The sequence below is a fragment of the Brachycentrus maculatus genome, unplaced genomic scaffold (genome assembly GCF_059751285.1).
Source record: "Brachycentrus maculatus isolate JH-2025_06_01 unplaced genomic scaffold, ASM5975128v1 h1tg000359l, whole genome shotgun sequence".
NCBI lineage: Eukaryota > Metazoa > Arthropoda > Insecta > Trichoptera > Brachycentridae > Brachycentrus > Brachycentrus maculatus.
This window is the reverse complement of record NW_028281108.1, coordinates 11,894-38,014: the sequence shown is the minus strand read 5'-3', so window position 1 is coordinate 38,014 and position 26,121 is coordinate 11,894. Positions and strand designations below refer to the sequence as shown.

Below are 26,121 nucleotides of genomic sequence, written 5' to 3'. Positions count from 1 at the left end.
GATACAAATAACAAGAGCGTCAATGAGAGCATCTGATTTGATTGTAGTCTAGTCCTAACCTAACCAAGGACAGGATTTAAAAGAGATCGTGCAATTCTTTCAAGGAATAACGTAGATATATGTATAATTTTGATAATGAACTTTTCGACAGGCACTTATTTATATTTTTGTTAACTAGTAATACCATACACAGACGCTGAACATCAAGTACTCAAAGCTCAATATTAAGAAGTTCTGCGAGATACCTAAAAATATATTGCTTTTCTGTTCCTCTTATGTCAGCTGCGCAAGTTAGAAAGAAACAAAATAAAGTTTCATTTGCGGTCAACATACGTACTATATTTCGGATAATCTATGCTATCGTTCTCAATTTGACATTTGCTCAATTTTCTCACCATTTACTAAATTGGTGGTAATTGTTTAAAATTGGGTTTCTTGACACAAAAAGTTCAAGATGACTTTCAAAAAGGATTTACTATTACTTTTGAAGCCTTATTATTGGTTTAATATCCTTTTAAGCGTGTCATATATATCGGCGAAGCGAATCCCAGTATTGTGCTCGTTCATATTTCAGCAGGCCGACTGTGAACTCAACGGCAGGGAGACGGAGATATTGTTTTTTCTCGTGATTGTGGTAATGATCCGCACGAGAAAGGCCGGAAGCGTCACTATGATCAATTACCTGACTTCCGCCTTTATTTATACTAAGATAGCGAACCTGATTCTTTGGTTTTATTCGGATATCAAATTAGGTCTCGTGTTCGGGACAGTGTTCGTGTTGTGCGGTCTGCTGTTGCCGGAACCCACGTACAGGTGAGGCCGCTCTGCTAGGTGCGTTCCCCCGCTCTCGGGAGGCTAATATATTGGTCACTTTCTCCTGTACGACTGCGACTGCACTTGATGCGGTAGTCCACGATATTGTGTCTGATTGCAGCGGTCCCGAGAACGTGGTGTACTTCCGCGGATCGGACAACCTGCGCGAGGAGCTGTCCCGTGGCGGCGCGGGCACCACGTGGCTGGTGGCCTTCTACACGGCTTGGCACCCGGCCTGCGTCAACATGGCGCCGCTCTTCGCGCAGCTGTCCGACCAGTTCACTCTGCCCAACCTGCGCTTCGGCAAACTGGACGTCGGCAGGTGAGACCAGACCCCGTTACTCCTACAACAACCATGTTACACCCTCGTAGTATCATGTTACACCTTCAACATATCATGTTACAGCTTCAACATATCACGTTACACCTTCAATGTATCATGTTACAACTTCAACGTATCACATTATACCTTCAACATATCTTACACCTTCTACATATCACGTTACCCCTTCGACATCATGTTGTACCTTCATCATATCATGTTACACCTTCGATATATCGATTACCATATATATAGTAAAGTGCCTCAAGGGAGTTTACTCTCTCTCGGTCGGGTGCCCGCAGTTCCAGCCTCCCCTAGAGTTGATATCTATTTTAAACCACCTCTAGCTCTGATTAGAGTAATCTAAAATATGGAACACATAGACATCTACCGGGATGAGCAATCAATATTATATTACACTTTATTGATATCATTTCTCGGAGATTTACTTCTCTTCTTCTCTTGTACAGGGTTAGCAGTCTTCTCCTTAATAGGTGTAATCGCCTTACATTTTTCTCTGTTGCAATCTGAATGCCAAATTGTGTAAAGAAAAATATTTTGGTGTATATAGCTTATAATTTTCTGTTGTGTTTGGTTTTTCGACACATGTTTCCATTTTCTCTATGGCAAAATGTGACAACCCCGACATTTTGTAAACGTTCCAGTTGTGTTTTTCTGTGTGAACGGCGGCACAAACCATTGTACACATATGGTAAATTGTACATGTATGGAAAATCTTCAAAATATCCTCGAAAATATAGATTAAAAAAGTCATTTTATATGAAAAAATTGCTAGGTGATTTAAAGGGCTAAGTTGGAGTATTGTCACAAATGGGGATGGCAGCTAGGGCAGCCAACATGGCGAGTGAAGAGGTGATGAGGTGATGAGAGGTGTGCGGAGTGTGCGGGGTGTGATGCGGTGTGCGGGTTGCAGGTACCCCGAGGCGGCCGTGAAGTACGGCATCCTGGACAGCTCGCTGAGCCGCCAGCTGCCCTCGCTGCTGCTGTTCCGCGACGGGAAGGAAGCGCTCCGGCGCCCGGACGCCGACTCTAGGAACAGGCTGCAGAAGTGAGTACCTACTCTTACACGAGAATTAAACTAATTCAACAACTGAATCATCTAATATTATAAAAAAAACTATTACTTCGTGACTAATAAGGTTTCTTAGTTCTAAACTCTAAATATAATAAACTTTTTTTAAATTTAAGTTTTACTTAGCAAATACCACTATTTCTTAAAATCTACTGTGTCACGTGTTTCAATATATTCCGCGTCATTTTCAAAAACTGTACAGTGTTTGAAAAAGATGCGGAATGCATAAAAAAACATGTCAAAGTAGATTTTAAGATATAGTGGTATTTACTAAGTAAAACTTAAATTAAAAATGGATAGCGCAAAGTGACTGTTGAATCAATTAACGAAAGAATAAACCCTATTAGAGAAAAAGACCTATCTATAAAAATCTATCAGCGAAAGCTAATCTAGCAGTCCACAACCGAGTCCACACTAATGTAAGCAGGTGAAGAAACTGAAGGATGAAAGTAGACTGAATGGAGTCCAAATGCGATCCCTCAAACGGATGCGTGGAAAAATTATGTATGATAGATGTTTGAACGGTGAAATAAGTTGAATTAAGGATTATCGATCAAATTAAGAAAGGTGCGTTGAGATGTTTGGACATGTGCAAGGAATGGGTGAGGAAAGAAGGGTAAAACAAATTTATGAGGCGAATGTAGTTGGAAAAAGGAGCAGAGTAAGACCGAGGAAAACTTGGCTTGTATCTTGGCGTGTCAAATACTTGAAAGCATCGGGTCAGGAGTCAAAAGAATGGTGAAACAATTATGCGATGTGGACGCGGTCAGAGATAGAAGATAGGGATGATGGGCGGGCGGGTATGTGTGAGGGGGAGAACAAGCAGCTCCATTTCTCTGATGATATTATTGCGCAGGTTCTTCTTCTCGGAGGACAACATCAAGGCGACGTTTGACCTCGTGGGGCTGCACAAGGAGTGCAAGGAGCGCCTCAAGGCGGCCCGCAGCAAGCCCAAGGCGGAGTAGCCGCGGCCCCGCCGGCACCGCACCTAGTCACGCGCGCACTCCAAATGACGTTATTTATTAAGAAAATTGCTAGTGCTATTACTTTTAAGAATATTTTGTTGTCTGTGCCGTTATTGTAGTGTTTTTACTATGATTTAAATTGTTTTTTTAAATAAATATTGTGTTTAACCTAATTTCTGCATTTTAAATCAATTTCGACATTTCCACAATCGTGATTTCTTTTATCGCCAGCTGTACCCGGCCACGCATCGCTGTGGCTCACTCTGATTAAAAGGGAAAAAAATAGAAAACACTAATTTTAAAATATTTATTTTTACAATGTTCGTAAAGTAATAATATATTAAAAATCTTCGGGACAATAATGCAAAAACATGGAAAACGGTAAGTGACGACAGCTGTTACGAAGAATGCTGTCCACTATAAGCAATGTTTAGTATTGCGTGCTTTGCTGTTATATATATATAACAAATGGTGTTGCCATTACAGTCGAAACAGCTATTTAAAAAAATAATAATTTCCCGTCATAGGTCACCTCTGACAGTTCTCGCCACATGCCCAGGTCGGGTAAAGAAACTGTCGGTTTCTATTCGGACCATCCATTAAAAAAAACAATAATTTAATTTAATTTTAAAAAGTTATACAATTTTTTTCAAAAGGTAAAAACACCCGCCAGGCCAGGATATAAACACAGGTATTTGAATGCAGACTCAAAGCGATCAGGGAATTACTTCAGGACAGCGATGGCCGCACGGAGCTAGCGGTGGCTCGCGTTGGATATTAAATTTGCCTTCATCTTCTTTAAATCCTTATCCACACCTAATGGTGCATACGGCGCTGCATCATATAAACGCAGTGTTGTCTTGATCGTTCACACATGAAGGAAAGGTGGGTAGCCGAGCGTGGTGACCATTATACTACGCAGGCGGACAAAGCTAGTAATCTGTAAGAGTGTGAGGAGCGAAGTGAGGAGGCAGTCGGAGGGCGCTCTAGACGAAGTAGTGGGGCTTGCGGGCGGTGATGCCGTACTCGGCCAGCGCGGGCAGCAGGTCCTCCATGGTCATGACGTACTTGCGCTCCTTGGCCTTGCCCTTGGGCGGGTGGCCGGCCGCCGAGTTGCAGCGCGTCTTGCAGTGCTGCAGCGCGTCGTTGGCCACGTCCGACAGGAACTTCTGCGCCGCCAGCGCGATCAGCCGCACCAACCGCGGGTCCTGCGACTCGAAGCCCGCCGAGGCGAGGTAGTGCGACACGACGGGGTCCGGTACGGTCGGACTGTAGTCCTCCAGCTGCAGCAGGAAGTCGCTGAGCGCGTACCCAGCGCAGTTTTCGTCCTCGCTATTCCCGTTCCCGCCGCCGTTATTCATCGCCGACATACTAATTCGAGAATACGATCAAAAGATTATACGCGCTAATCTTCGATCAAAGACCGACTAATTTGTCCCCAATCGCCAACGACAATGACAATAACACATTGACAGCTTTTCCATAGATTATTGTTGTTTTACAGATTAAAGTGATATAAATAACAGGTGTTACCAGTAGAGAAAACAATAGTTCGGTCACAGCTGTTTCAACTAATCAACATACAAGATTTTCTAAAATAGCATTTGGATGAAATTACATATCCCAGTTGCATTCCACATCGAAACAAATATTAATGCATAACGTATGCCTAATACATATTTAATACAACAATAAGAAGTAAGTACATAGTTCATTCGAGTACAGGCATACAATTCCGAGTGTTTTATCCATTACTGCTCTTTTTCGTTTTCTACCGTGGGATCCTTTTTCCTTTCTCATGTAGGAATAATATCATTCACTCACATCATCTGTATATTTGTCCATCTGACACCGTGTTGATCCAATGGTGGTTAAACACTGCCTAGATGACCAGACACTCTCTAGAGCACCGTTGTAGGGTAAAAAGTCATTAAAAAATGAAAAATCCAGCGCGGTATCCTGTGCACCTTGTCAAACAGATGACGATTAAAAAAAAGTAATTTGTAATGCCGTGAAATAATAAAACTGTGCACTACCGGAATTTTACCGTCCGGCAATCCGGTTTTGAAAAATAAAAGCGACTTCGACAGATTAGCGTGATCGAATTTACGCGCAACGTGTTCACGCACCGATCAAGAGCACCGATCCGAAGAAACGTGGACAAAAGCACAAGCCAATCATCCGTTTTATATGCTAACTGACGTGCTGGACGGGAAAATTCCGTGTAATGCACAAACGCCAATATAGAGAGAAAATAATCCGAGAGAATACTTCTTTGATCAAAATCGAATATCTGTTTCATAGTATTTTGAATAATTTCACCTTTGGTAAATGTAGGTACCAACTCGTCACTATACACTAAAAAAATCTATGGCATGGATTTCTCGCTTATCTGTCAACTTCAAGGTCGGATGGATCGTTCTTTTATATCGGGTACCAGTATTAAAAATATCAACTAATGGCGGTTTCGGGAGGAAATTCGATTTGTAGAACTTGCTTGACCGAAGAAAATGTCACCATAGACCTTTACGACGTTTTGGAAATAGACGGGGAAAGGATGAAACTGTGTGACGTGTTGAAAATATGCACAGAATTACAGGTAGGATTCATTTTGTAACGTTTTACAACAATACTCTTTGTCGCTGTTAACACGGACAAGAAATTAATTTTTTAAATGAACTAACGTCCGAGTGACTGAATTCTAGCTACGGCTTATGCAACACCGCTAATCATGTCCCTATTAAGGCTCTAATTTGTTCTTTTTATAGCCTGTTCCAAATTATGAGTATGAGCTTATTCTAAAGAATTCATAAATGCTAAAGAAGATCATAAATGATCAGTTACCATAATTCAATGTAATTCTTGAGTGAAAAACACCCACCAAAAAGTTTATATGGCAGAGAGAGAGAGAGAGAGAAAAGAAAATGAAACAAGTATAATCAGTAAAGGTACTAATTATTATTAGATATTTGAGAAGTACAAAAAGGAGGGTAATCTGAGGCAGACAGCCTTTTTAAAAGCATTATTAAGCAAAAAAAACTAACCACCACACCACTTTCCGCAGGGGCAGGCAGAGAGAAAAGAACGCCACACCAATCTGTCTTTGCAAACAATCTTCGCCTCTTCCACATTCATGCATCTCCTCATACGTACCCGTGGATTATTCCCACTCCTGACCTGACCCCGTCCGAGCGTTTGAAATACTCGATGGTGCCAATATTATATTATTTGAATTACATTAGTATGAAATTGCAGATAAAGTCCGACGATAAGGACAGACTTCCGCGCAAGGTGTGCGCGGGATGCGCGGGCCAGCTGCGCATCGCGCACACGTTCAACCGTCGCGTGCTGCGCGCGCACGCCGTGCTGGCCCGCCCGCCTCCCTCGGTCAAGAAAAAGCCGGAAAAAATTAAACCCAAACCGACCGTCACTAAAGAGGTAACTATGCGCACCGCGTGTCGCCCCCCTCCTGCCCGGCTGCACCGCACTCTAGCTCCTGTGTACATTGTGCTGTGGGTCCTGTCCCGCTGTGCTGGTCGGGGTTGTGGGCATCTGTAACGGCCAACGTCGAGTCGGAGTCGGATCTAGCTGACTATTTGTACTAAACACTAATCCCTTTCACTGCCTACACCGGGGTACTTCTAGAAAATTTGGTGATGGACTTACAAACTTGTATTTATTTAGATTGGCAGTGACAGGTATATTGAAAGCTTTTAAATGTAAATTCACAGTAAAATCGGGATACAATTTTATATTGTTTCACATTTTCAATAAATTTCGAATACTAGTTAAAAAAAAAAAATTGCTTACCAAGAGCAGATCTGTCAGGAAGCCTAGATGCTTCTGTATCAGATCTGGGCATGCGGTGGGACAGCTTTCAATGGGGTCCTGTCTGCCGTACGTTATGTACCGCACTTATGTGCAATCAAAGGTCCTCACTATGTGCCAAATGCGGCAGTATCCGAGGTGTCACCGACTGTGTCCCGAAGAGTTGAATATCCGAGCACACATTCACACCTGTAATACCTGTACACTAGGTAGATAACATATTTGTGTTTACAAAGATCAATTAACATTATGGAGTTATTTTATTGGTAGGTGCGTATTCTGCCGCGCCAGGAGTCGCCGGCGAGCGTGTGCGCGCCGCGCGCGTGCTCCGTGTGCGAAGTGGCGCTGCCCTCCGCGGCCGCCCTGCGCGCGCACAACCTCGCGCTGCACTTCCCGCGCGCGCTGCCTGAGCGCCGCAAGCGCCACCACCTCGTCTGCGAGGGCTGCGGCAGGTACGCCGCCCGCTTCTTCTCCCTCACTCTGATCAGTCGACGAGATGGCGCCGATGTTACTACTCGGATAGAGTGGTATATATTAGACAGGTGAAGGTGTGGCGCTACACCCGACTGTATCGGGAGAGAACCGACCCTCAGCTCCGCTGTTTCTCTTCTTTCGTCGAGTAGAACCAACTGCCGATGGCCCGCCTCTGCGTGCTCCGATATGTGCATATAGTAATTTTGTCAATATTTGCGTCGAGGCCATTACAGGTACGGTTGTTGCAGGTTGTTTGGGACGGGCGCGGCGCTGTCGGCGCACCAGAAGCGCTCGTGCGCGGAGCGGTGCGCGCTGTGCCGGCACTGCTCGCGCGGGTTCGCAACGCGCGCCGCGCTGGACGCGCACGCGCTCACGCACCGCGCGCAGGAGCGCCCCTTCCTGTGCCTGCACTGCCCCAAGCGCTTCTCCGCCAGGAAGGTCTGTACCTTAACACACTCCCCGTCCATATTTACTGCGCTATCCTGCGCCCTATGTACCGCTCGGGTGCGTGGCCGGACCTGAGCGGCCGGAAGCAAAATCTTCACAAGTGCAAAACGTCACCTCGTCTCTGTGTAGGTGCTGTTACGCCACCAGCGAGCGCGGCACGGCCTCGCCCGGGAGGTGCTGGTGTGCGGGCACTGCTCCTCCGCCGACACGGGCTTCCTGTCCCCCGAGCAGCTCCAGGAGCACCTGCGCCGCGAGCACCAGGTACGGCACGCCGCTGGCGCCCCCGAGCCCCCACGGCCCGGATGACCGCCTAATCGTTGTGTACTGTCCGCAGGATCTGTCCGAGGAAGGTGCCAACAAGGATAGTTCCTACCTCATTACATATTACACAGTGGACCAAGGCGCTCCCGAGTGGTTGAAGAATGCAGTTTCCATAAAGAAAGAAGACATCCAAAGGTACAGCTTTCTTACATTGCGCTTCCTACTTTCTTATACATGTTTATAATGCAATGAAAGTGTTTCAGGGATGGAGATGAACCGGGAAGTATCCGGATGCACACGGACCGGATTACGGGCCGAGTGCGATGTTGCGATTCTCAAGGGAATCAAGTTAACCAGGTCACACAACTTCCTAGTCAACTCTCTTCCATACAGAGTGAGTCACCCCACTTCCTAGTCAACTCTCTTCCATACAGAGTGAGTCACCCCACTTCCTAGTCAACTCTACTATGAAAATTAACCATTTTTGTCCAGACAAGAATGTTTCAATTCAATTTATGCAAATTGACAATGTATATTTTAAATTAATTTATAATTCTTTCAGGTATGCTGGAAGACAATTATCAAGAGGAATCAGCTAAAAGGTTTGTTTTTATTTTTATTAATTGGGTCTTACCATAACTTAAGGGAGTATTTCCCAGTGGCTTGTAAGTTTGTACGAGTATGCAACCCTGAGTGCTTCAGCCATAGCAAGGTAGCAAGGATAAATAGTAAATATTTCGGTTTGGAATCGCTTTTCATTTCGTCGCAGAATGTTTAAGTTATTAAACATATTTTTTTATTTCAGCCCGAGCAACATAAACGAAACTTTGACAAAGCAAGAAAATTCTACAGGGACCGATGCGGTGTTCACATGCCAGATATGTTATAAAAGGTTTGTAAAAATATATTTTTTAATGTTTCTACTAGTCCGGTATTACACTCTATTTTATCGATTATGCGACACGTTTTTGCATTACAGTTTTCTGCGGCTGGTAAACTTGGAGAAGCACGTCCGACTGCACATGCACTCGGGCGCCGAGGAGCTCCGCTGCGCCGTATGCGGCCATGTCGCCGCCGACGCGGCCGCCCTGCAGTCCCACGCACCCGCCTGCAAGTACGTGCCCGACCGACCGATGTGTTTAACATCGGAGACACGACGGTGAATACTGAACATGTTCGGTTTGCAGGTCGAGCCAGGCGGAGCAGAAACTCACTTGCCCGACTTGCTCCAAGCGGCTCACCACTCCGGCGGGACTCAGGTGAGATGCTCGCTTCGAGCGCCCCTCTCCATAGACATATCTAGTCGGTGCTAACGGGTGTGTGCTGATGGGCAGGTACCACGTGCTGACGCACAGCGCGGTGCGGCGCCACGCGTGCGGCGCCTGCGGGCGGCGCTTCCTGACGCGCGCCGGCCTGCGCACGCACGCGCGAGTCGTGCACTCGGCCCTGCGCCCGCACGCCTGCGCGCTCTGCCCGCGCCGTTTCGCCTCCGCCGACCACCGAGCCAAGCACGCCAACAGCGTACACCACAAGGTAACCGGTCGGCTTTACTCGTCCGCTTCTTCACTATGGAGTGTACTATATATTACGTTTTACATTCGTTCCAGTCGCGAGAACACGCGTGCAGAGTGTGCGGGAAGACCTTCTTGCAGAGCTCCCACGTACGGCAGCACATGTGGCTGCACACCGGCATCAAGCCGCACTCGTGTCCGCACTGCCCCAACCAGTACACGGCGCGCTGCTCTCTCGCGGTCAGTGCCCTTTCCCTACACGCGCAGGCGGTGGTCGAGTCCGCAGTAGAGTTGTTACCGCATGGATTCGAGGGTCAGAAAAAGATCCCGGGATAGAAGGTTGTTGCCATCCGAGTTTTGAAATGACTAGAGCTTTATACTGGGCCGAGTGGTACTACTATAATGGAACTATTTTGTATTTTAAAAGCATTATTAACTTTGCGATATGGCAATATGGCTCTGTCATCATTCTTGGAGTGGTATTTCACAAAGTGAAAAGAAGAGTGTTATAGTGGAACTAGTTTAAGGAGAGTAGGATGTTGATTTATTATTTGTTTGCAGAAACATCTGCGGAGGAACCATCGGGAGCAGCAGCGTCAGAAGGAATTGGAAGAAGAAGAAATGTACAGAAAGCTACTGGAAGAAGAAGATAGTCCCGAGAAGGAAGCGAACGCGGGAAGGAAGCGGCAGCGCGGCGGAGCGCCGGCCGGCGACGCGGTGAGCCTCGACGAGGCGGTGACCATCTCCCCCGGCGACATCCTCACCATCGGGGAGCACGGGGAGGTGCTCGCCTTCCAGAACACTCGGAGCGTCGTCCTGGAGGACTATAACGACATGCTGGCGGACGGCGTGAAGGTCGTCATCGTAGCCGAAGATGAAATCGGAGAATGGAATGTCTAGTCCTTGAAAAAGTGTTTTCTTTAATTTATTAACCAACGTGTACTCGCCAAAACTGATTTATTTTATGTTTGTACTTATAATTAGGTATTTTGAAAAATTGAACCGGTATTTATTTACTATTTGGAACATACACCGACATTTGTAAAAAATCCCATCATATAAAATCAAAAAAATGAAAGAAGTGTTATTTGTAGTTTGTTACATCCCTCGCAGTACTCGGTACTCGGAACTTTAGTACAGTACATGTTTTATTACTTTGCCGTAAGTGCATTTTGATGTTTTAGTTTGTCACATTCAGTAATGTTACATGTACATGTGGTTTTTATCATTTTGCGTGTCCGACCTCGCAGCAGCCGGTCTAAGTCGGATAATCGAGACTCTGCTGTACATTGAGAGCATCTCAGGGGAAGTTAGATTATGGTGATGTTTAGTCAAACATGATTCTAGTATAAATTTATACTCGACCAAAACACTTTATTTTGTTTATAATTCTGTTTCCATCACTGAGAACATAACTCGGCCTAGGCCTGGGGGAGGGGACAGACATTGTTTCACAATCAGGGGAGAAAAATCCCATATGTATAATTTGTATTTTCATTAACAAAGGACTCGTGTCTACAGACCGGCTCCGGAGTGAAATATATTTCGAGGGTTACAGGTGACGTAAGTGAAGTCCAGGCAACACTGGAATAAAAATATAGCGTAACTAGACAGAGTGCCTTTATTTTACAACATTGTTTTGGCCGGTTGGAAGATATTGCTTTTTAGCAATAAGCCCACCAATGTACATATTTCTTTTCTGTACATGAAGTTTAAATAAATGAAATATATGTACTAAGTAATAAATAAGGAGTAACTGACACTAAATGAATATATCATTAGGTTTTTTTTCTTTTGTTTTCTTCTATACATTTCCGGAATTCTGACACTTCATCCTGACATTGTCTCCAGTCGCGCGTCCTCGAAAAGCAGTCCTGGAAAAAATTATATACATATATAGTAGCAGCATACAAGGAGGAATATGCAAAGCTCCCTCTCATTTAAAGCGTCTCGAGGACAATCAGTGAAATGATTTATTTAAAGCGTCTCAAATAGCGAGTAAAAAAAATCATCCCAATGTCAGTAAAATATTTTAAGAGTCAACGCAAATATACCAAGACCGTCAATAAAATAATTTACTAAAATAACTTGTGCCGAAAAGTTTAGACTCGTTTAGTTCACCAACACTCGGCAGTATGCCAACTGTCAAAAAAGCTTTGCGAGTTTAAGATAATTTAATATTAGGCAGGAAGGATGTTTGTGGAAAACCAAAAAATTGCCGAGTGGTCTACAGCAAGGTGAAAAAGTTTTGTAAACTATTGTCTGCAAGTATTACACACTCGCAATAGAGCGCCTATCAAGTCGGGTTATTTAGAAATTGAAAAATCAATTCATAATGATTTATTAAAATGAGTAACGTACAGGTATATGAGGGGCGTGCCTTCCATATACGCAGAAAAGCAGTGCCTATCCTAACTTATCCGCGTGATATAAAAAAGAAAACAGTACCTACCCTACCTTACTAAGTAGTACCAGCATAAGTTGTACTACCTACCCCGATTACTCTATTCTCTGTGCACGCCACTGGGTATATGTACAGTGATTTCACAACAAAGGTATTTTGTAAGTTCTCCCCTTCGCCTCGTTCATTTCTTCACAGATTTTGATAGGAATTTATTCGCCGATAAAAGTCACAATACCCTGTCCCGAAGTCCGACTATCATCAGCGTACCTGCACTTTGTAATGTAGATGAATGCATCCGGTCTTCTTGAGCAATTTATCCACCGGGTCTTCATCGTCCGTTTCCAACTTGATCGGTTCCAACGTCATCCTCCAACTACAAAACCAGACATCCTATGTTAGTGCACTCAAATCTCCATATTGCAAATTACACCAAAACATGGACAATCACTAACACGTTGAATGTCTTTCTTTGATCTCTATCTGCATCCAGACGTGCCCATCAGCCCGGTTACACATTCTGAGGTATTTAGTTGCCGGCACGCCTTATCCCTCAGCACTCCTTAAATTTCTTAACATGTAATTATTTTTTAATGCTACATATTTTGTAAATTGACTGTATTGGAACATTGCAGAGTGTAAAAAACATTACGCCACATAAAGTGGACAGCGGAGTTGGCGTATCAATATAACGTCGAGCCACATTCGCATAGGAACCATTATAACTGAGTATATCAATCGGCTCTTAGCAATGGGTAACAGCATTAACTACGTATTAATTAGACCATTGCTACTAGTTTCTAGCATGCCGGTATTGGGACCAACACTCCATACAGCACTGCCAGTTTGGCTACCATTCTTCCAGTGAGTTTTCTGCATCATATTTTTTATGAAGTCATTTAAAATTCTTTATCTTTTTTCAATCCATTTAGAACAAAATTCCTTGCTGAAAATAATGATTAAAAAATCCATTTGTCCCATCCGATGACGGTATAGTCACCAATAATTGTTAAAATTATATAAAAATGCAAGATTCTTACCATCTATATTCCTAAATAATGCACATTCATATTTTAGGTTATGTACATAACTAATTGGTTGTTGTTTTGACGTTTTGTTAGCTAGCTGCAAACGGTCGTTTTCTGCTTTCGGAATATGCAGTTTTGAAAGGGTGTCAAAAAATGACGTACAGCTTTGTAAGGATTTTTTCAATAAAATGTATGAGATTTATATTTTCACTCTGGAGAAAATTTGAATCCTAGGGAATGAAAGCTAACTCAAAATAACATTTCTAATATTTTGTAATCACTTTCAAACAACAAAACAACCATTGAAACACACAGGTAAACACTGGGCTATAGCCCAGCGAAAGATTTTTTCACCATATATGGTGAAAAAATCTTTACCGATATGAAAACGGTTACAAATAAATTTTACTTAGACACCGGTAAGTGTTTAAAAAAGTGGTATTACACAAAGTAAACAATGGACGGTAAGGAGAGAGTTTTGAGATGCTTATCGGTTAACATAGATACAGATCTGTATTTATAATATTTTTTGTGTACTCCATTTTGAAGAATGAGTGACAATACAGTATGCACAACATAATAGTAATTGCATTAGAAAAATTGGCAAAAGAATGCTCGCTCAGAGCGCTTATTTGACGACTAGAAATTATTCATAATGGCAGGAAAATCAAAACGGTTTTGGCCCTTGGAACTTACTTTAGCAATCAGTATGGCCTTAAGGCTGAAATTTTCAGAGACTCCAGATATAAAACCAAAAAATAGAGGGGAAAAAAATTAAGTATTAAAGAATAAGTAGAATAAAAAATTAATGTCCAACTAAAATACAAAATTCAAATTATGAAAACATCCCTAATTTTCATAAATTTAAATTTATTTCTTCAAGACACCATTCATACACCAGACTACTACTCATCGGAAATAAACGTCGTTGATGACTTCCCCCTGCAAATCGCAAAGTGGTAAATCGATGAGAAAATAAATAAATTTATCAATTCACTTACTCAATCTACAAGAAATTAATTCATCCGATGTACAACTAATAACTCTTGCGTCTAGTACTTCACTTAAATACTTTATTATTTATATAATACGGTATATTTGTGCCTCCGTAGTAAAGTGATAAGTGGGTTTGACTACTGTTTTCCCGAATCTGATTCTCAATGGGGTTTAAATTGGTAGAAGTGATTTTTAACACAGATATTAATTTCAATCAACTTGGTAGGGTCAATTATCTTATCTTCAAATAAATTACCAATAAATTTAATACTGCTTTAAAATAATGTACCAATAATTGGAGATAAAAGTTACAGGTGAAGAATGCGTATGAAATATTTTTTTGGAGATTTTGTAAACAATATATACCCTATTCCGGAATGAATGGAAAATATTCCGACAATAGATTCGATTCGTTTATTCACATCACTAGTGATGTGACTCTTATGTCAAAATGAAACAAACGTCAAATTTACGTGTTTTGCTTGTGTATGTTAACAATGTCTGGTAACACGAACCTGGGCGCTGTTGATATTAATAAAACCGCAGACGTAATCGGAACAGACAGTTCTGGGGTATTTTGCCGCCTGTGCGCCAAACTGGGCGGTGTAATATCCTTATTTGAGAAGCAGCAGGGCCGTCCTCCGCTCAGCGAGCAAGCCATGACCGTCGCTCCCATTAAAGTAAATTAATATATTATCGGCATTTTTAAAGGTGCATTTCTCGCGCTATAATCTATATCCGTCCCCTATGTGTAGCGCGCGGAGTTCGCAAACTTTGAGCGAAAGGTTTACCATTTCACTCGCGCAATTCGAGAATTCATTAAGTACCGATGCACAGCTGCCCGCGTATACACGAGCGGCTGTGCATCTCTACATTGCGTACACCACGGGGAGACGCATCTCGGGACATAACGTCACAAAATGCAAGTTACAGTTTGGTTTTCCAAAGTAAAATATCCTCGAAGTAGCAGGTTTATGAATACTATTAAGTTATAGAATATGTGTAGTTAATTTAGCGGAATTTCCCCGATAACCGTCGGGAGAACTCCGCTAAATTGACTGTATGTGTTCTGTATTAGGAAACTTCCTAGTGCGTAAGTTTGAGCGTGTTACTTTTACGGTTTGGTTTGGTTGAACTGTTGTAGATATTCCAGTGGGACGGGCTGCCTCAGGTGGTGTGTCGGCGGTGCGTGGAGTGTCTGGCCGCCAGCCTCTCCTTCCGAGCGCAGTGCGAGAGCGCTGACAGAGTTCTGCGCTCGCCCGCGACTCTCTCCGACCTCGGAAAGGAGAAAGTCGGCTCGGAAAGATGTTGCGTCCGAGCCACGCGTGACTCGGATACTCCGATTGCCGACAGGCGCTCGCACTCGAAAAATTACAAAGATAAAAATCATTCCGAGAGAGAAGTGACCGTAGACAAGAAACACACGGACAGTAAAAGTAAAATCAGTCGACATCGTAAGATTAAAAAAACACGCTTTAAATGTAAAAAACGTCACAAAAGTTGTAGTAAAAAGTGTAGTTTCTTAAACATAAATTGTCGAAATAAAAATGACTCGAACACGCTGAATCCCAACATTAATAATCACCCGGAGTCGAAAAACAAGAGCGGTCGCTGTCGCCGAGACACGAGGCACTCCAACAATGAAGCTTGTAATGGCGGGAGCGATCCCGACGCGTTGCCAAATGACACCGGATATGCGAATAACTCGCGGACATTGAAAGGTCAGGATGTAGACCCGGATGGTGAGAATAAGTGTAAAGGCGACATTGACGAGAATGGCGAGAACAGCGGTGGCCCGGGGGGGGGTGAGGTGGGTAAAGAGGACGCTGACTCTGTTTGCAAGATGGAGGGGTCCGACCATCCGGATTCCGAATACGCGCGGGATTGGTGCGACTCCGACGAAGAGAACTTGTACTCTACGGCGCAGCGGATGACGTCCCAAAAGGATATCAAAGATTGGTTCCGGGATTCCCGCATTCCGGACGGCAGGTACGAATACTTTCTCCCGTGAATTCGAATTGATTATTATCAGCGACCGATGAAGCGCAGCGTGATCGTTTTTCAGTTTGCAACACTCGGAGGCGAAAAGCGAACCGGCTCCAGAATCGGAACTTCCCATATCCATCATCAAGCGCGAGGAGGTTTCCATCAGCTTCGAAGATGTCGGGTATGTAGCGCGCCTGGAACGTCGTGTCAGGCGGTCGGGTGGCCGCATTTGAATGACGCTTCGTGGAATGTAACTCGATTATGTGTTTTTACGCTCGGTGCGGAGTTAAGAAGGGTGTGTATGTTTTCAGCCTAGAAGAGGTTCCCGCCCGCCCGGTGGAGAGCGTCTCCGCGGGCGCCCCCCTTTTGTGAGTATTTCCTCCGGATTTATCCGGTTTCCTGGGCGTTATATTGTTGGATCGCCGCGACTGTACAATGATCTGCGTGCAATTGCAGGAAAGTTAGAGAAGATTTGTACGAAGATGACCACGAGACTCTCGGTGAGGCAGTCGCCGCAGACGTCGGAAAGTCTTCCAACACGAGGAAAAAACTCTACCGGTGCTCGGTCAGTACACATCTCATTCCTGATTTCCACTCTATGTATCGTATACCTATAACTTATGCGGTACCTACGAATTCTGTAAAACTACCATATCTTATGTATATATATTCTCAATATTATTAATATTTAAAGCATTTACTTTGTGGTTAGTCATTTTTAGTTATTTATTTTTTTTACAAAAATGTTAATAAAATTAGTATATAACCACTCACCGTAACCACTCACTCGGTGAGTGGTTATATACTAATTTTATTAACATTTTTGTAAAAAAAAAAAATAAGTCTTATGTATATCTATCGTATCCCACGAATGCTAATGTCCTACAACTGACAACTGACTGCTCCGCGTGATGTGTTCCCAGATGTGTCCCAAGGCGCTCAAGACGAGACTAAAATTCAAATTTCATCTCGGAATTTGTCGGAAGAAAAACCTAACAATTCCTCTGGAACCAAAAAGGTAAATATTATACTCCTTTCTAAAAGACTTTCCAACTTAGTTAATATGAATCAGTAAGTGAGGGGGATATAACGCACGTTATATCGCAAGGACAGATTTGACGTACGTGAAGGAAGGAGCCCAGGATGAGGCGCATAACCGCTATATGGAAAAAGAAGCGGAGGAGGAATAGAAGAATAGCGACAATGGCTAGGCACTCGAGGTTCCATACCGGCACTAGTACCGCTTGCGTGACTCGGACACGGCTAATTTTTACGATTCGTTCGAGGAAATAAAGTAGTCGATATTTATTTTATAATTTTGTATTTTGCAGTCTATCCTCTATGGATACTTGCGAGGGCTCTGCCGTGCCAGAAAAAGAGGGAGGTTCTCAAAACGGAGTAAAGTTGTCGGAATCTTCCTCGAGTTTGAAGAAATGTCGGGACGTGAAATGGCCGGCAAAATGCGGAAGGAAAGGCAAAGAGCGAATGTGCCGGGTGAGGACCTTTCATTATCTAGATGTGTCACAGAGACGAAGCAAGTCTGCGGGTGATGTCAGGTATATACCGTAGTAAGTGGTCCAGAAGAGGGAGTCGGGTGGAGTTGAGGTGAAGGACACGTCTGCTGCGCGGGAAAGGAAATGGAAACCAACGGGTAACAACGGTTACGGCTGACAGACTATATTACGAGGATTTCTACATACACTAACATGCTTCTTTCAGTGCATATTACATATACCAGCCACATTGACTTTCATTTAGAACAAATAATAATATTTATAAGTTTTTAATTATTTGGTAAGTAAATAATAATAAAAAACTACTTAACTCAATCAGAGATGGTGCCGAAGAAGTACATAGCATGTGTAAGGTGTGAATTGAAGCACAAAGATGACCTAATCAATTGAGGTGTGGATAGAATGGTAGAATGTTACATAAAGTGAACACTTAAACCAGCCTATGCCAGGTCAAAATCCCTGTTAATACCTACCTACACTTCCCCGTTCTTCTCTATGTTGAGATGTCAATATACATAACTCTTAAGTAGAGACAAACCTGGAATTTGCGAAAGAAGATTTGGAAAAACTCTAACTATCGTATATATTATAGATTCTAATTTGTTATTCCAGTATTGCGGCCACAAAGTCGGCAACAGAGCCAAACTGAAGGAACACATCAGGACGTCTTGTACCGGAGCGACGCACCTCCCGATAAGGTAACTGGTACGCTTCTGCCGACTGAACTGGCGGCGCGGCAGTGCTCTGCGTGTCTGTGTGTCGCATACATGGGTCGGTACGTTGCAGGGACTTCATGTGCGACCAGTGCGGCAAGACCTTCAAGCACCGCAGCGTGCTGCAGCAGCACATGACCGTGCACCTCGACACCAAGGCCTACAGCTGTCCGCAGTGCGGCAAGAACTTCACGCGCGCCGCGCACGTCATCTCTCACATGCGAATCCACAACAACGTAAAGGTATCGTCGCTCCGTACGTGACTCGTAACGCGACTCCATTTCCGACTGGCTAATTTAAATAATGAGTTCTAGCCGTACGTTTGCGAGACCTGCGGGCGCTCCTTCACCAAGTCGTCGGACCTCACCCGGCACCGGAGGATCCACTCGGACGTGCGCAACTACGCGTGCACTCTCTGCTGCAAGGCCTTCAAGCGCTCCGGCGACGTGGCGAGCCACATGAGGACGCACACGGGCGACCGCCCGTACAAGGTGAGAGCTCCTCCACCGAGGTGAGCGCTCCTTCCTCGCCGTCTCCTCGACACGTTGGACTCGTCGCCGATATACAAGTAAACTCGTATTTACAAGATAAGCCGGCTAATGTTGATACTTTTTACTTTCAGTGTGAACCTTGCAACAAGTCGTACAGTAACCAGTCCAGCCTTTTGAAGCATCGCAAAACTAACTGTTCCCTTTTGAAGAACTGCTCCTCTTCCAAAATCACATCTGGCAGCAAAACGACCATTTCTGACGACGCCGCGCCATCTGTCGATGCTAAAGATGAGAAGCCGGCGGTTTCAGAAATATTAATCGCATCTTAGCTAAATTTAGTCCCTTAAAACACCATTTAAATGTAAAAATTAAGCGCTTGTATAAGACCACTTTTTGAGTTCATTGATGCGGAGACAAACAGTTCCGAGAAAAACAGGCGCTCTCATCGACGGGTGAAAATATAATCCTGTATTTTAACCATTATTTATTGTTCTCGAAACTAGTTTAGTTTATATTTATATTCTCAAAAGTGCTCTTACAAAATTAATGCCAAATTAATAATGAATTTATACACCATTATAAATTGTAGTGAAATTGAATGGTTTCAAAACCTAAGAAATGTAATTTGAATCAATAAATTATATGAATTTTGTCTTTGTACTTTTACTAAAATGAAACATCCAGAGTTGCGAGCGCTGAACGGGAGCGGTGGATTGGAAAAGTGCATACCATGATTAAATTAAGAACATATGATCTCGCAACTAGTTGGTGTGTTACTACTCCGCTACTTCCTCCTCCTCCATTGACAAACTCTTCTCTATGCAACTCCATAAGCTCCTCAGTGGTCAGCTCTTGGCTGAACTCTTTCGCAAGCTCTTCAATATCCTTGTTATCCACCTCGAGTCCCCATGATATTGGCTAATGACACACTCTAGTTGACTTCACAGTTACTGTTTCAAAATTACATTTGACAATGTGAATGTCGTGAAAAAGGGACTTTCCCTTTCTTTGTTAATCGTTATGCGAATTACTCGTTATGAGAGGTTCCACTGTACACACACACACATATATATATATATATATATATATATATATATATATATATATATATATATATATATATATATATATATATATATATATATATATATATATATATATATATATATATATATATATATATATATATATATATATATATATATATATATATATATATATATACTCTGTCTCCGTAGTGTAATGGTCAGCACGCTCGACTATCATACTCGTCCCGGGGGTCAAAACCCCCCCCCCTGGGAATCGAACTCGGGATATAAGTGATTTTTTCACTCTAATATTACCCTGGATCGGTACCTGAAGCAGAGGGCTGATCATCCTTCCTTCATGTGTTAACAGTTCAAGAAAATACAATGAACAATCATGCAAGTATACAAATAATTACACGTGGAAGTACACGCGCAATTGCACGTATGCACGTAAATGCTTACGCGTTCATTAACACGAGCAATTATGTGTGCATTACACATGCATTTAAACGTACAATTACAAGTGCAATAATATGTGCAATTAATGTGCAAGTAAACGATAATAACGCGTGCATTAACACGTGCAATTATACAAGCGATTACACGTGCAATTATACGTGCTTTTCCACATGCTATTACACGTGCAATTACACGTGCATATCCACGTGGAATTATACGTGAATTTACACGTGAAAATATGTAATATTGCACGTGTTATTGCACATGTGTACAATAACACGTGGAATTACATGCGAAATTACACGATATTTTTCCACGTGGCAATAACATGTACAACAACACGTGCATCTACACGGGCAATGATACGTGCATTATCACGTGCAAGTACACGTGCATTTACACGTGCGATTACACGTGCAAGTATATGTGCATTTACACGTGTAATTACACGTGCATTTACACGTACAAGTACACATGCCTTTACACGTGCAATTACGCGTGCTATTTCACAAAAATTGCATTTACACGTACAAGTACACATGCATTTACACGTACAAGTACACGTCCAATTACACGTGCAAGATCATGTGCATTTACACGTGCTATTACACGTGCATTTAAACGTGCAATTACACGTGCTATTTCTTAAAAAAATACACGTGCGATTGTGTGATCGCAAGTACATGTGCAAGTACACTTGCAATTACACGCAAGTACGCGTGCGATAAAGTGTAAGTTCAAAGGTCAAAGTTCAAAGGTAGAAGTCCAAAGGCCAAAGTTCAAAGTTAAAGTTAAAATGTCAAAGATCAAAGGTCTAAGTTCAAAGTTAAATGTCTAAGTCAAAGTGAAATGTCTAACTTCAAAGGTCAAAAGTCAAAGGTTAAAAGTCAAAGTTTAAAGGTCAAAGGACAAAAGTCAAAGTTCAAAGGTCAAAAGTCAAAGGTCAAAGTTCAACGCCCAAAGTTTAAAGGTCAAAGTTAAAATGTCAAAACTTTAAAGTTCGTGCATTATTAAAGTTTTTTTTTTGAGAAATAGCACGTGTAATTGTACGTGTAAATGCACGTGTAATGCACGTGTTTTTATTATTTATTATTATTATTTACTATTTTATTTTTATTTATTTACTTATTTATTTTTATTTTTAATTATTTTTTTTTTTTTAAATAAATACCGCGTGTAAAGGTATTTACGAATAGCTAGCTTAGAATGATGCCTTTTATACGATGCAATAGTTTCCTATGGTTTCTGCATTTCTCTTATTGTGCTAGAAGATTGTTGATCTGCTACTTCCTCCTCCTCCATCAACAAGCTCATCTCCATAATTTCTTGCTGTGAAACATGATGCAACTCCATAAGCTCTTCGGTGGTCAGCTCTTGGCTGTGCTCTTTACAAGCTTTTCAATATCCTTGTTATCCACCTCGAGTCACATAATATTGGCCATGACACAATCTCGTTGACTGTAGACTGTAGAGTCTACAGTCAACGAGTACCTGTAGAGGTACTGTTTCAAAATCACATTCGACAATACTCTCTGGCCAAAGTTTTTTCCAAGCATAAGTGAGGGTCTTCTTGGTAACTCCTTCCCGAGCCACGAAAGTCCCGGCTCACAAGTGAATGTCGCGAAAAGGAGACTTGCTCTTTCTCTGCTCGTTATGCGAAATGTCGCTCGTTAAGAGAGCAACCTTTTCACATTTCTTTGTTCGTTATGCGAATCACTCGTTATGTATACATTCCACTTTAGTTACTATGCGAAATTATTGATTCGTGCATTGCTTTTACCCTTTTGCACGTTTATCGTGTGTATCAAAATATTACTAGAAACGTGTTTCATTTCAAATAATGATCCGATAATCGATGGCATTGTTATCAGTGCTTGCTTTTTAGTTGTAATAACTATTTTAGCTAATTAATTAATTCATTGCTTGTGTTGTTTTCAGCAATCACAAACTACATAGATGTTACAAGAACAAAAAAAAATATATATATTTACATTTTTACGATGTGGTGCACATGGAAGTGAACAATTTCGCACTGGTTACTATTTACATACATAGATCTTCGGTGTGTGAACGTACGTGCATAATGTTTTTAAATAAATATATTGATTCTCTTAATATTATTATGTGTATTTTATTTTTATAAATCTAATGATGATTGTTAAATCAATAATATTCTCGACCATATACAAACAATACGTGTGTAGGTATACAGTTTCCTCCATATACCACAACTTAATTCAATTTTTAATAACGGACTGATTACGCTGAGCCATTTGTATTTTTCTCGTGGTTTTAGGTTAAGTAAATAGCAAATTCTTTAAATAATATCTGTGTATGATATTCCTACTTTTATACTACACAACGCCGTCGAGATATAATATCTATCGAGTATTTCCATACTGAATCTAAGAATATGCATTTTGAAAATATTTAAGTATTACATTTCAGATATCGCATTTGTAGTTCAAATATTTTTAGATAAAAAAAAATGAATTCTTTTAATGTCACTCAAATAATCAGTTATTTTCTAACATAATACATACTCGTACATACTAAGAAAAGACTGATCACCCACAGTTCGACTGCAGGTAGATAAGTCCCGTCAGTGCAGTAATGATATTAAATACATATACATTAACATATTTCGCAACAACAAAAACGGGGCCATTTCATTCCTGTCATCAAATTATAAGTGCAGAACAGCTCTGAATTCTTTTCGACAGACTTGATTTTAAAAGATTAATAGTAAAATTTAATTAACCTATTTGTAGATGATTTATTATTCCCTACCTTCAAGCGAAACGTCCATACGGCATATTTACATCAAAATTATATACTACATATAAACATTAAATACAAATAAGGCTCATGTGGATCTCCTTCAAGATTGGAGTCACGAGTATCCTTATCGTAATAGGGTATGCTCCTGTGAACTCATCTTCTGAGGATGTGAAACGAGAGTTCTGGGAGAGTGTAAGAGAAGTGCTGACAAATAGAAGATCGAATGAAAGAGTGATTCTAGCAGGTGATTTTAACGGATGGGTAGGCACTCGGAGGGATGGCTTCGAATCAGCCTTAGGTATGTTTGGTGATAACAGAACGAATGGTAATGGGAATAGTCTGCTCGAGTTGTGTCTGGAATGGAACCTCTTTATTTCGAATACTTTTTTCGATCACAAGGGGATCCATCAGTATACGTGGGAGAGAGGGAATGAAAGGACCATAATCGATTATGTTGTTGTTGACTCGAGATTGAGGAGAAATACAATCGATACGAGAGTATTTAGAGGGGCTGAAATGGAGTCGGACCATTTCCTCGTCGTATCGAGAGTAATTCTGTTCCGTGGATGGCGGTCCAGGAACAAAACTGTTCCGGTTTCATCTAGAGTCAAAGTTGAAAAACTACAAGTCGAGAATGTAAGTAAGTCGTATGAAAGGGAAGTGAATGAAAGATTGAATGTAAGGAATATGGATATGAATGTAGACGATACCTGGGAGCACATCAAATCGTGTATGTATGAGTCAGCAAAGAGTGTATGTGGAGTTGCGATCCAAGGTAGAAAAAAAGGAGATGCATGGTGGGATGAGGGCATGAAAGGACTTGTCTCTGAGAAGAAGAATGCTTGGCTAAATATGTTAGCAGTTAACGATGTTAAGAGTGAACTTTTTAAAATAATGAAAGATCGGTATAAAGAATGTAAGAGAAAAGTAAAAATGGGAGTAAAAGAACGGAAAGATCGTCTAAAGAGAGAAGAAGGTATGAAAATGTCAACCCACTTTCAAAAAAACATTAAGCTTTTCTGGAAAGAGGTAAAGAACGCAAAAAATGAGACTGAAAATGGAGGTATGAAAGTTATCAAATCAAATGATGGTAAAATATTGACGAATGAAAGTGAAGTGAAAGAAAGATGGAAAGAATACTTTATGGAAATTTATGAAAGTAACGGCAATGTCTCCACCGAGACACCCATAGAGGCAAGGGTGAGTGAGGGTATGGTATGTGAGATAAGTATGTCAGAAATAACGAATGCCTTAAAATTAATGCGGAACGGTAAGGCTGTAGGGTATGATAATATTGCTATAGAGTTTGTAAAATGTGGTGGACTGACCACCCTCACATGGATTCACAGACTATTTAACCTGTGTCTTGAGGAAGGATACACACCTCTGGATTGGAGACGGGCAGTAATCATGCCTCTATTCAAGGGAAAGGGATCTCGCGCAGAGTGTGGGAATTATAGGGCGATAAGCCTGCTAAGCTCTGTCGGTAAACTCTATAGTAAGATTATAATTGAAAAAGTTAGAATGGTGACGAAAGAACGGATTTGGGATGTGCAAGGTGCTTTTATGAGTGGAAGAGGTTGCACAGATCAAATTTTTGCACTACGAATGCTGACGGAAAAGTTTTTGGCTAAAAATCAGAAACTCTTCTGTGCTTTCGTGGATTTGCAGAAAGCGTATGATAAAGTTGATAGGATAAAATTATGGAGCGTGCTGGAAAAATATGGAGTAGACAATAAACTTATACAAGCAGTTGCTTCCCTCTACGAGGGCAGCACAGCTAGTATAAGAGTGAATGGGGACATTACATCATGGTTTGCAATATCCAAAGGCGTAAAGCAGGGATGTGTAATGTCACCATGGTTGTTTAATCTCTATATGGACCATTGTATGAAAGAGATTGAAAGTATGGGAGTCGGAGCGAAAATGATGAATATAACTGTTAGTTGCTTGCTGTATGCGGATGACGCCGTACTGCTAGCGAGCAGCGCGGAGGACTTGCAACTAATAGTGTCAAGAATGTACGATGTATGTATGGAAAATGATCTGGCAATGAATGAAGGTAAGTCAAAGGTCATGGTGTTTGAAAGAGAGAAAGATTTGACAGAATGCAAGATTATCGTACACAATGAATCCCTAGAACAGGTGCAAGAATTTTTATATCTAGGAAGCATGTTCACAAGGGATGGAAAAGTGGATAAGGATATTGAGAGAAGAGTGAATGCAGGGAATAGAATAAATGGTGCTTTTAACAGAGTGATTGGGAATAAGAATATGTCCATGGAAGCCAAGCTAGCGGTTCACAACGGCGTGCTAGTACCGACACTAATGTATGGAAGCGAAACATGGAACTGGCAAAGGAAGGATGAAAGCAGAGTGAATGCTGTTGAAATGCGCTCCCTCAGACGAATGTGTGGAAAATCATTGTATGACAGAATTAAAAACGATTATATAAGAAAGGAATGTAAGGCTGAACGAGGAATAATTGAAAAGATTAGAAAGAGCTCTTTGCGGTGGTATGGACATGTGGAGCGAATGGATAGCGAGAGAATGACTAAGAAAATATATGTGGCGAATGTGAGAGGGAAAACAGAACGTGGACGACCGAAAAAGACTTGGCACGATCAGATCAATCAGAACCTAAAATCTGGCGGTGTCAAAAGTCTGCGTAATCGGAGGGCATGTATGACTAGATGTATGGATGTGAAGGAGGCTAGGAGTGTATGTCAGGACAGAAGAGTGTGGCGTTCCATCCTCTCTGCCTACCCCTTCGGGGAAACGGCGTGATGGTAGTAGTAGTAGTAGTAGTACAAATAACCCTTAATGAAACCAGATGGTAAAATATGTCAATAAGTATAAAAGATCAATGCTGTGCCTTGTATTTTCGATTTTGATCGAGGCAATGTTTTATCTTTTTTCTGTGGTCTCCCCTAGCTCAATAGATGTTATTTACGGTTTTTGCAAAATCCTAAATATGTGTCATACGAAATTCAACTTAATAACCTCAAAA

At 41.9% G+C, this 26,121-nt stretch overlaps 4 protein-coding genes and 1 pseudogene across 10 annotated transcripts; 3 read left to right on the top strand and 2 right to left on the bottom strand.

The window, feature by feature from the left end:
* Nucleotides 1–380: 380 nt before the first annotated feature.
* Nucleotides 381–3,366, top strand: LOC148303624 (thioredoxin-related transmembrane protein 2 homolog). The gene is made up of 4 exons (XM_088269649.1): nucleotides 381–813; nucleotides 935–1,135; nucleotides 2,070–2,204; nucleotides 3,085–3,366. Exons 1-4 carry the CDS (start codon nucleotides 455–457, stop codon nucleotides 3,191–3,193), a joined length of 804 nt encoding a protein of 267 aa, XP_088125775.1. The 5' UTR covers nucleotides 381–454; the 3' UTR covers nucleotides 3,194–3,366.
* A 120-nt stretch (nucleotides 3,367–3,486) lies between these two features.
* LOC148303623 (transcription initiation factor TFIID subunit 10 pseudogene) lies at nucleotides 3,487–4,649 on the bottom strand (annotated as a pseudogene). Its single transcript, XR_015838448.1, has one exon. The product of XR_015838448.1 is annotated as a transcription initiation factor TFIID subunit 10 pseudogene (transcript).
* Nucleotides 4,650–5,579: 930 nt separating this feature from the next.
* Nucleotides 5,580–11,503, top strand: LOC148303622 (uncharacterized). 2 transcript variants are annotated; one of them, XM_088269643.1, is made up of 14 exons: nucleotides 5,580–5,792; nucleotides 6,449–6,631; nucleotides 7,292–7,473; nucleotides 7,744–7,933; nucleotides 8,072–8,203; nucleotides 8,277–8,398; nucleotides 8,467–8,597; nucleotides 8,766–8,805; nucleotides 9,009–9,095; nucleotides 9,183–9,317; nucleotides 9,391–9,462; nucleotides 9,538–9,736; nucleotides 9,811–9,954; nucleotides 10,276–11,503. In XM_088269643.1, the coding sequence occupies exons 1-14, from the start codon at nucleotides 5,652–5,654 to the stop codon at nucleotides 10,612–10,614; spliced, it is 2,097 nt and encodes a 698-aa protein (XP_088125769.1). In that variant the 5' UTR covers nucleotides 5,580–5,651; the 3' UTR covers nucleotides 10,615–11,503. The 2 variants fall into 2 exon arrangements, with proteins under 2 accessions (XP_088125769.1, XP_088125770.1); XM_088269644.1 differs by lacking the exon at nucleotides 9,538–9,736.
* Nucleotides 11,318–23,163, bottom strand: LOC148303620 (uncharacterized). 4 transcript variants are annotated; one of them, XM_088269648.1, is made up of 3 exons: nucleotides 23,121–23,163; nucleotides 12,386–12,491; nucleotides 11,318–11,588 (listed from the first exon to the last, which is right to left on the bottom strand). In XM_088269648.1, the coding sequence occupies exons 2-3, from the start codon at nucleotides 12,482–12,484 to the stop codon at nucleotides 11,493–11,495; spliced, it is 195 nt and encodes a 64-aa protein (XP_088125774.1). In that variant the 5' UTR covers nucleotides 12,485–12,491; nucleotides 23,121–23,163; the 3' UTR covers nucleotides 11,318–11,492. The 4 variants fall into 4 exon arrangements, with proteins under 4 accessions (XP_088125774.1, XP_088125773.1, XP_088125772.1 ...); XM_088269647.1 differs by lacking the exon at nucleotides 23,121–23,163 and adding an exon at nucleotides 15,252–15,347; XM_088269646.1 differs by lacking the exon at nucleotides 23,121–23,163 and adding an exon at nucleotides 12,571–14,052.
* LOC148303621 (uncharacterized) lies at nucleotides 14,583–19,495 on the top strand. Of its 2 annotated transcripts, none has more exons than XM_088269641.1 (11): nucleotides 14,583–14,819; nucleotides 15,293–16,128; nucleotides 16,205–16,306; nucleotides 16,437–16,493; nucleotides 16,582–16,690; nucleotides 17,049–17,143; nucleotides 17,457–17,619; nucleotides 18,252–18,337; nucleotides 18,426–18,594; nucleotides 18,667–18,843; nucleotides 18,975–19,495. In XM_088269641.1, the coding sequence occupies exons 1-11, from the start codon at nucleotides 14,628–14,630 to the stop codon at nucleotides 19,170–19,172; spliced, it is 2,184 nt and encodes a 727-aa protein (XP_088125767.1). In that variant the 5' UTR covers nucleotides 14,583–14,627; the 3' UTR covers nucleotides 19,173–19,495. The 2 variants fall into 2 exon arrangements, with proteins under 2 accessions (XP_088125767.1, XP_088125766.1); XM_088269640.1 differs by having other exon boundaries at nucleotides 15,284–16,128.
* Nucleotides 23,164–26,121: the final 2,958 nt, after the last annotated feature.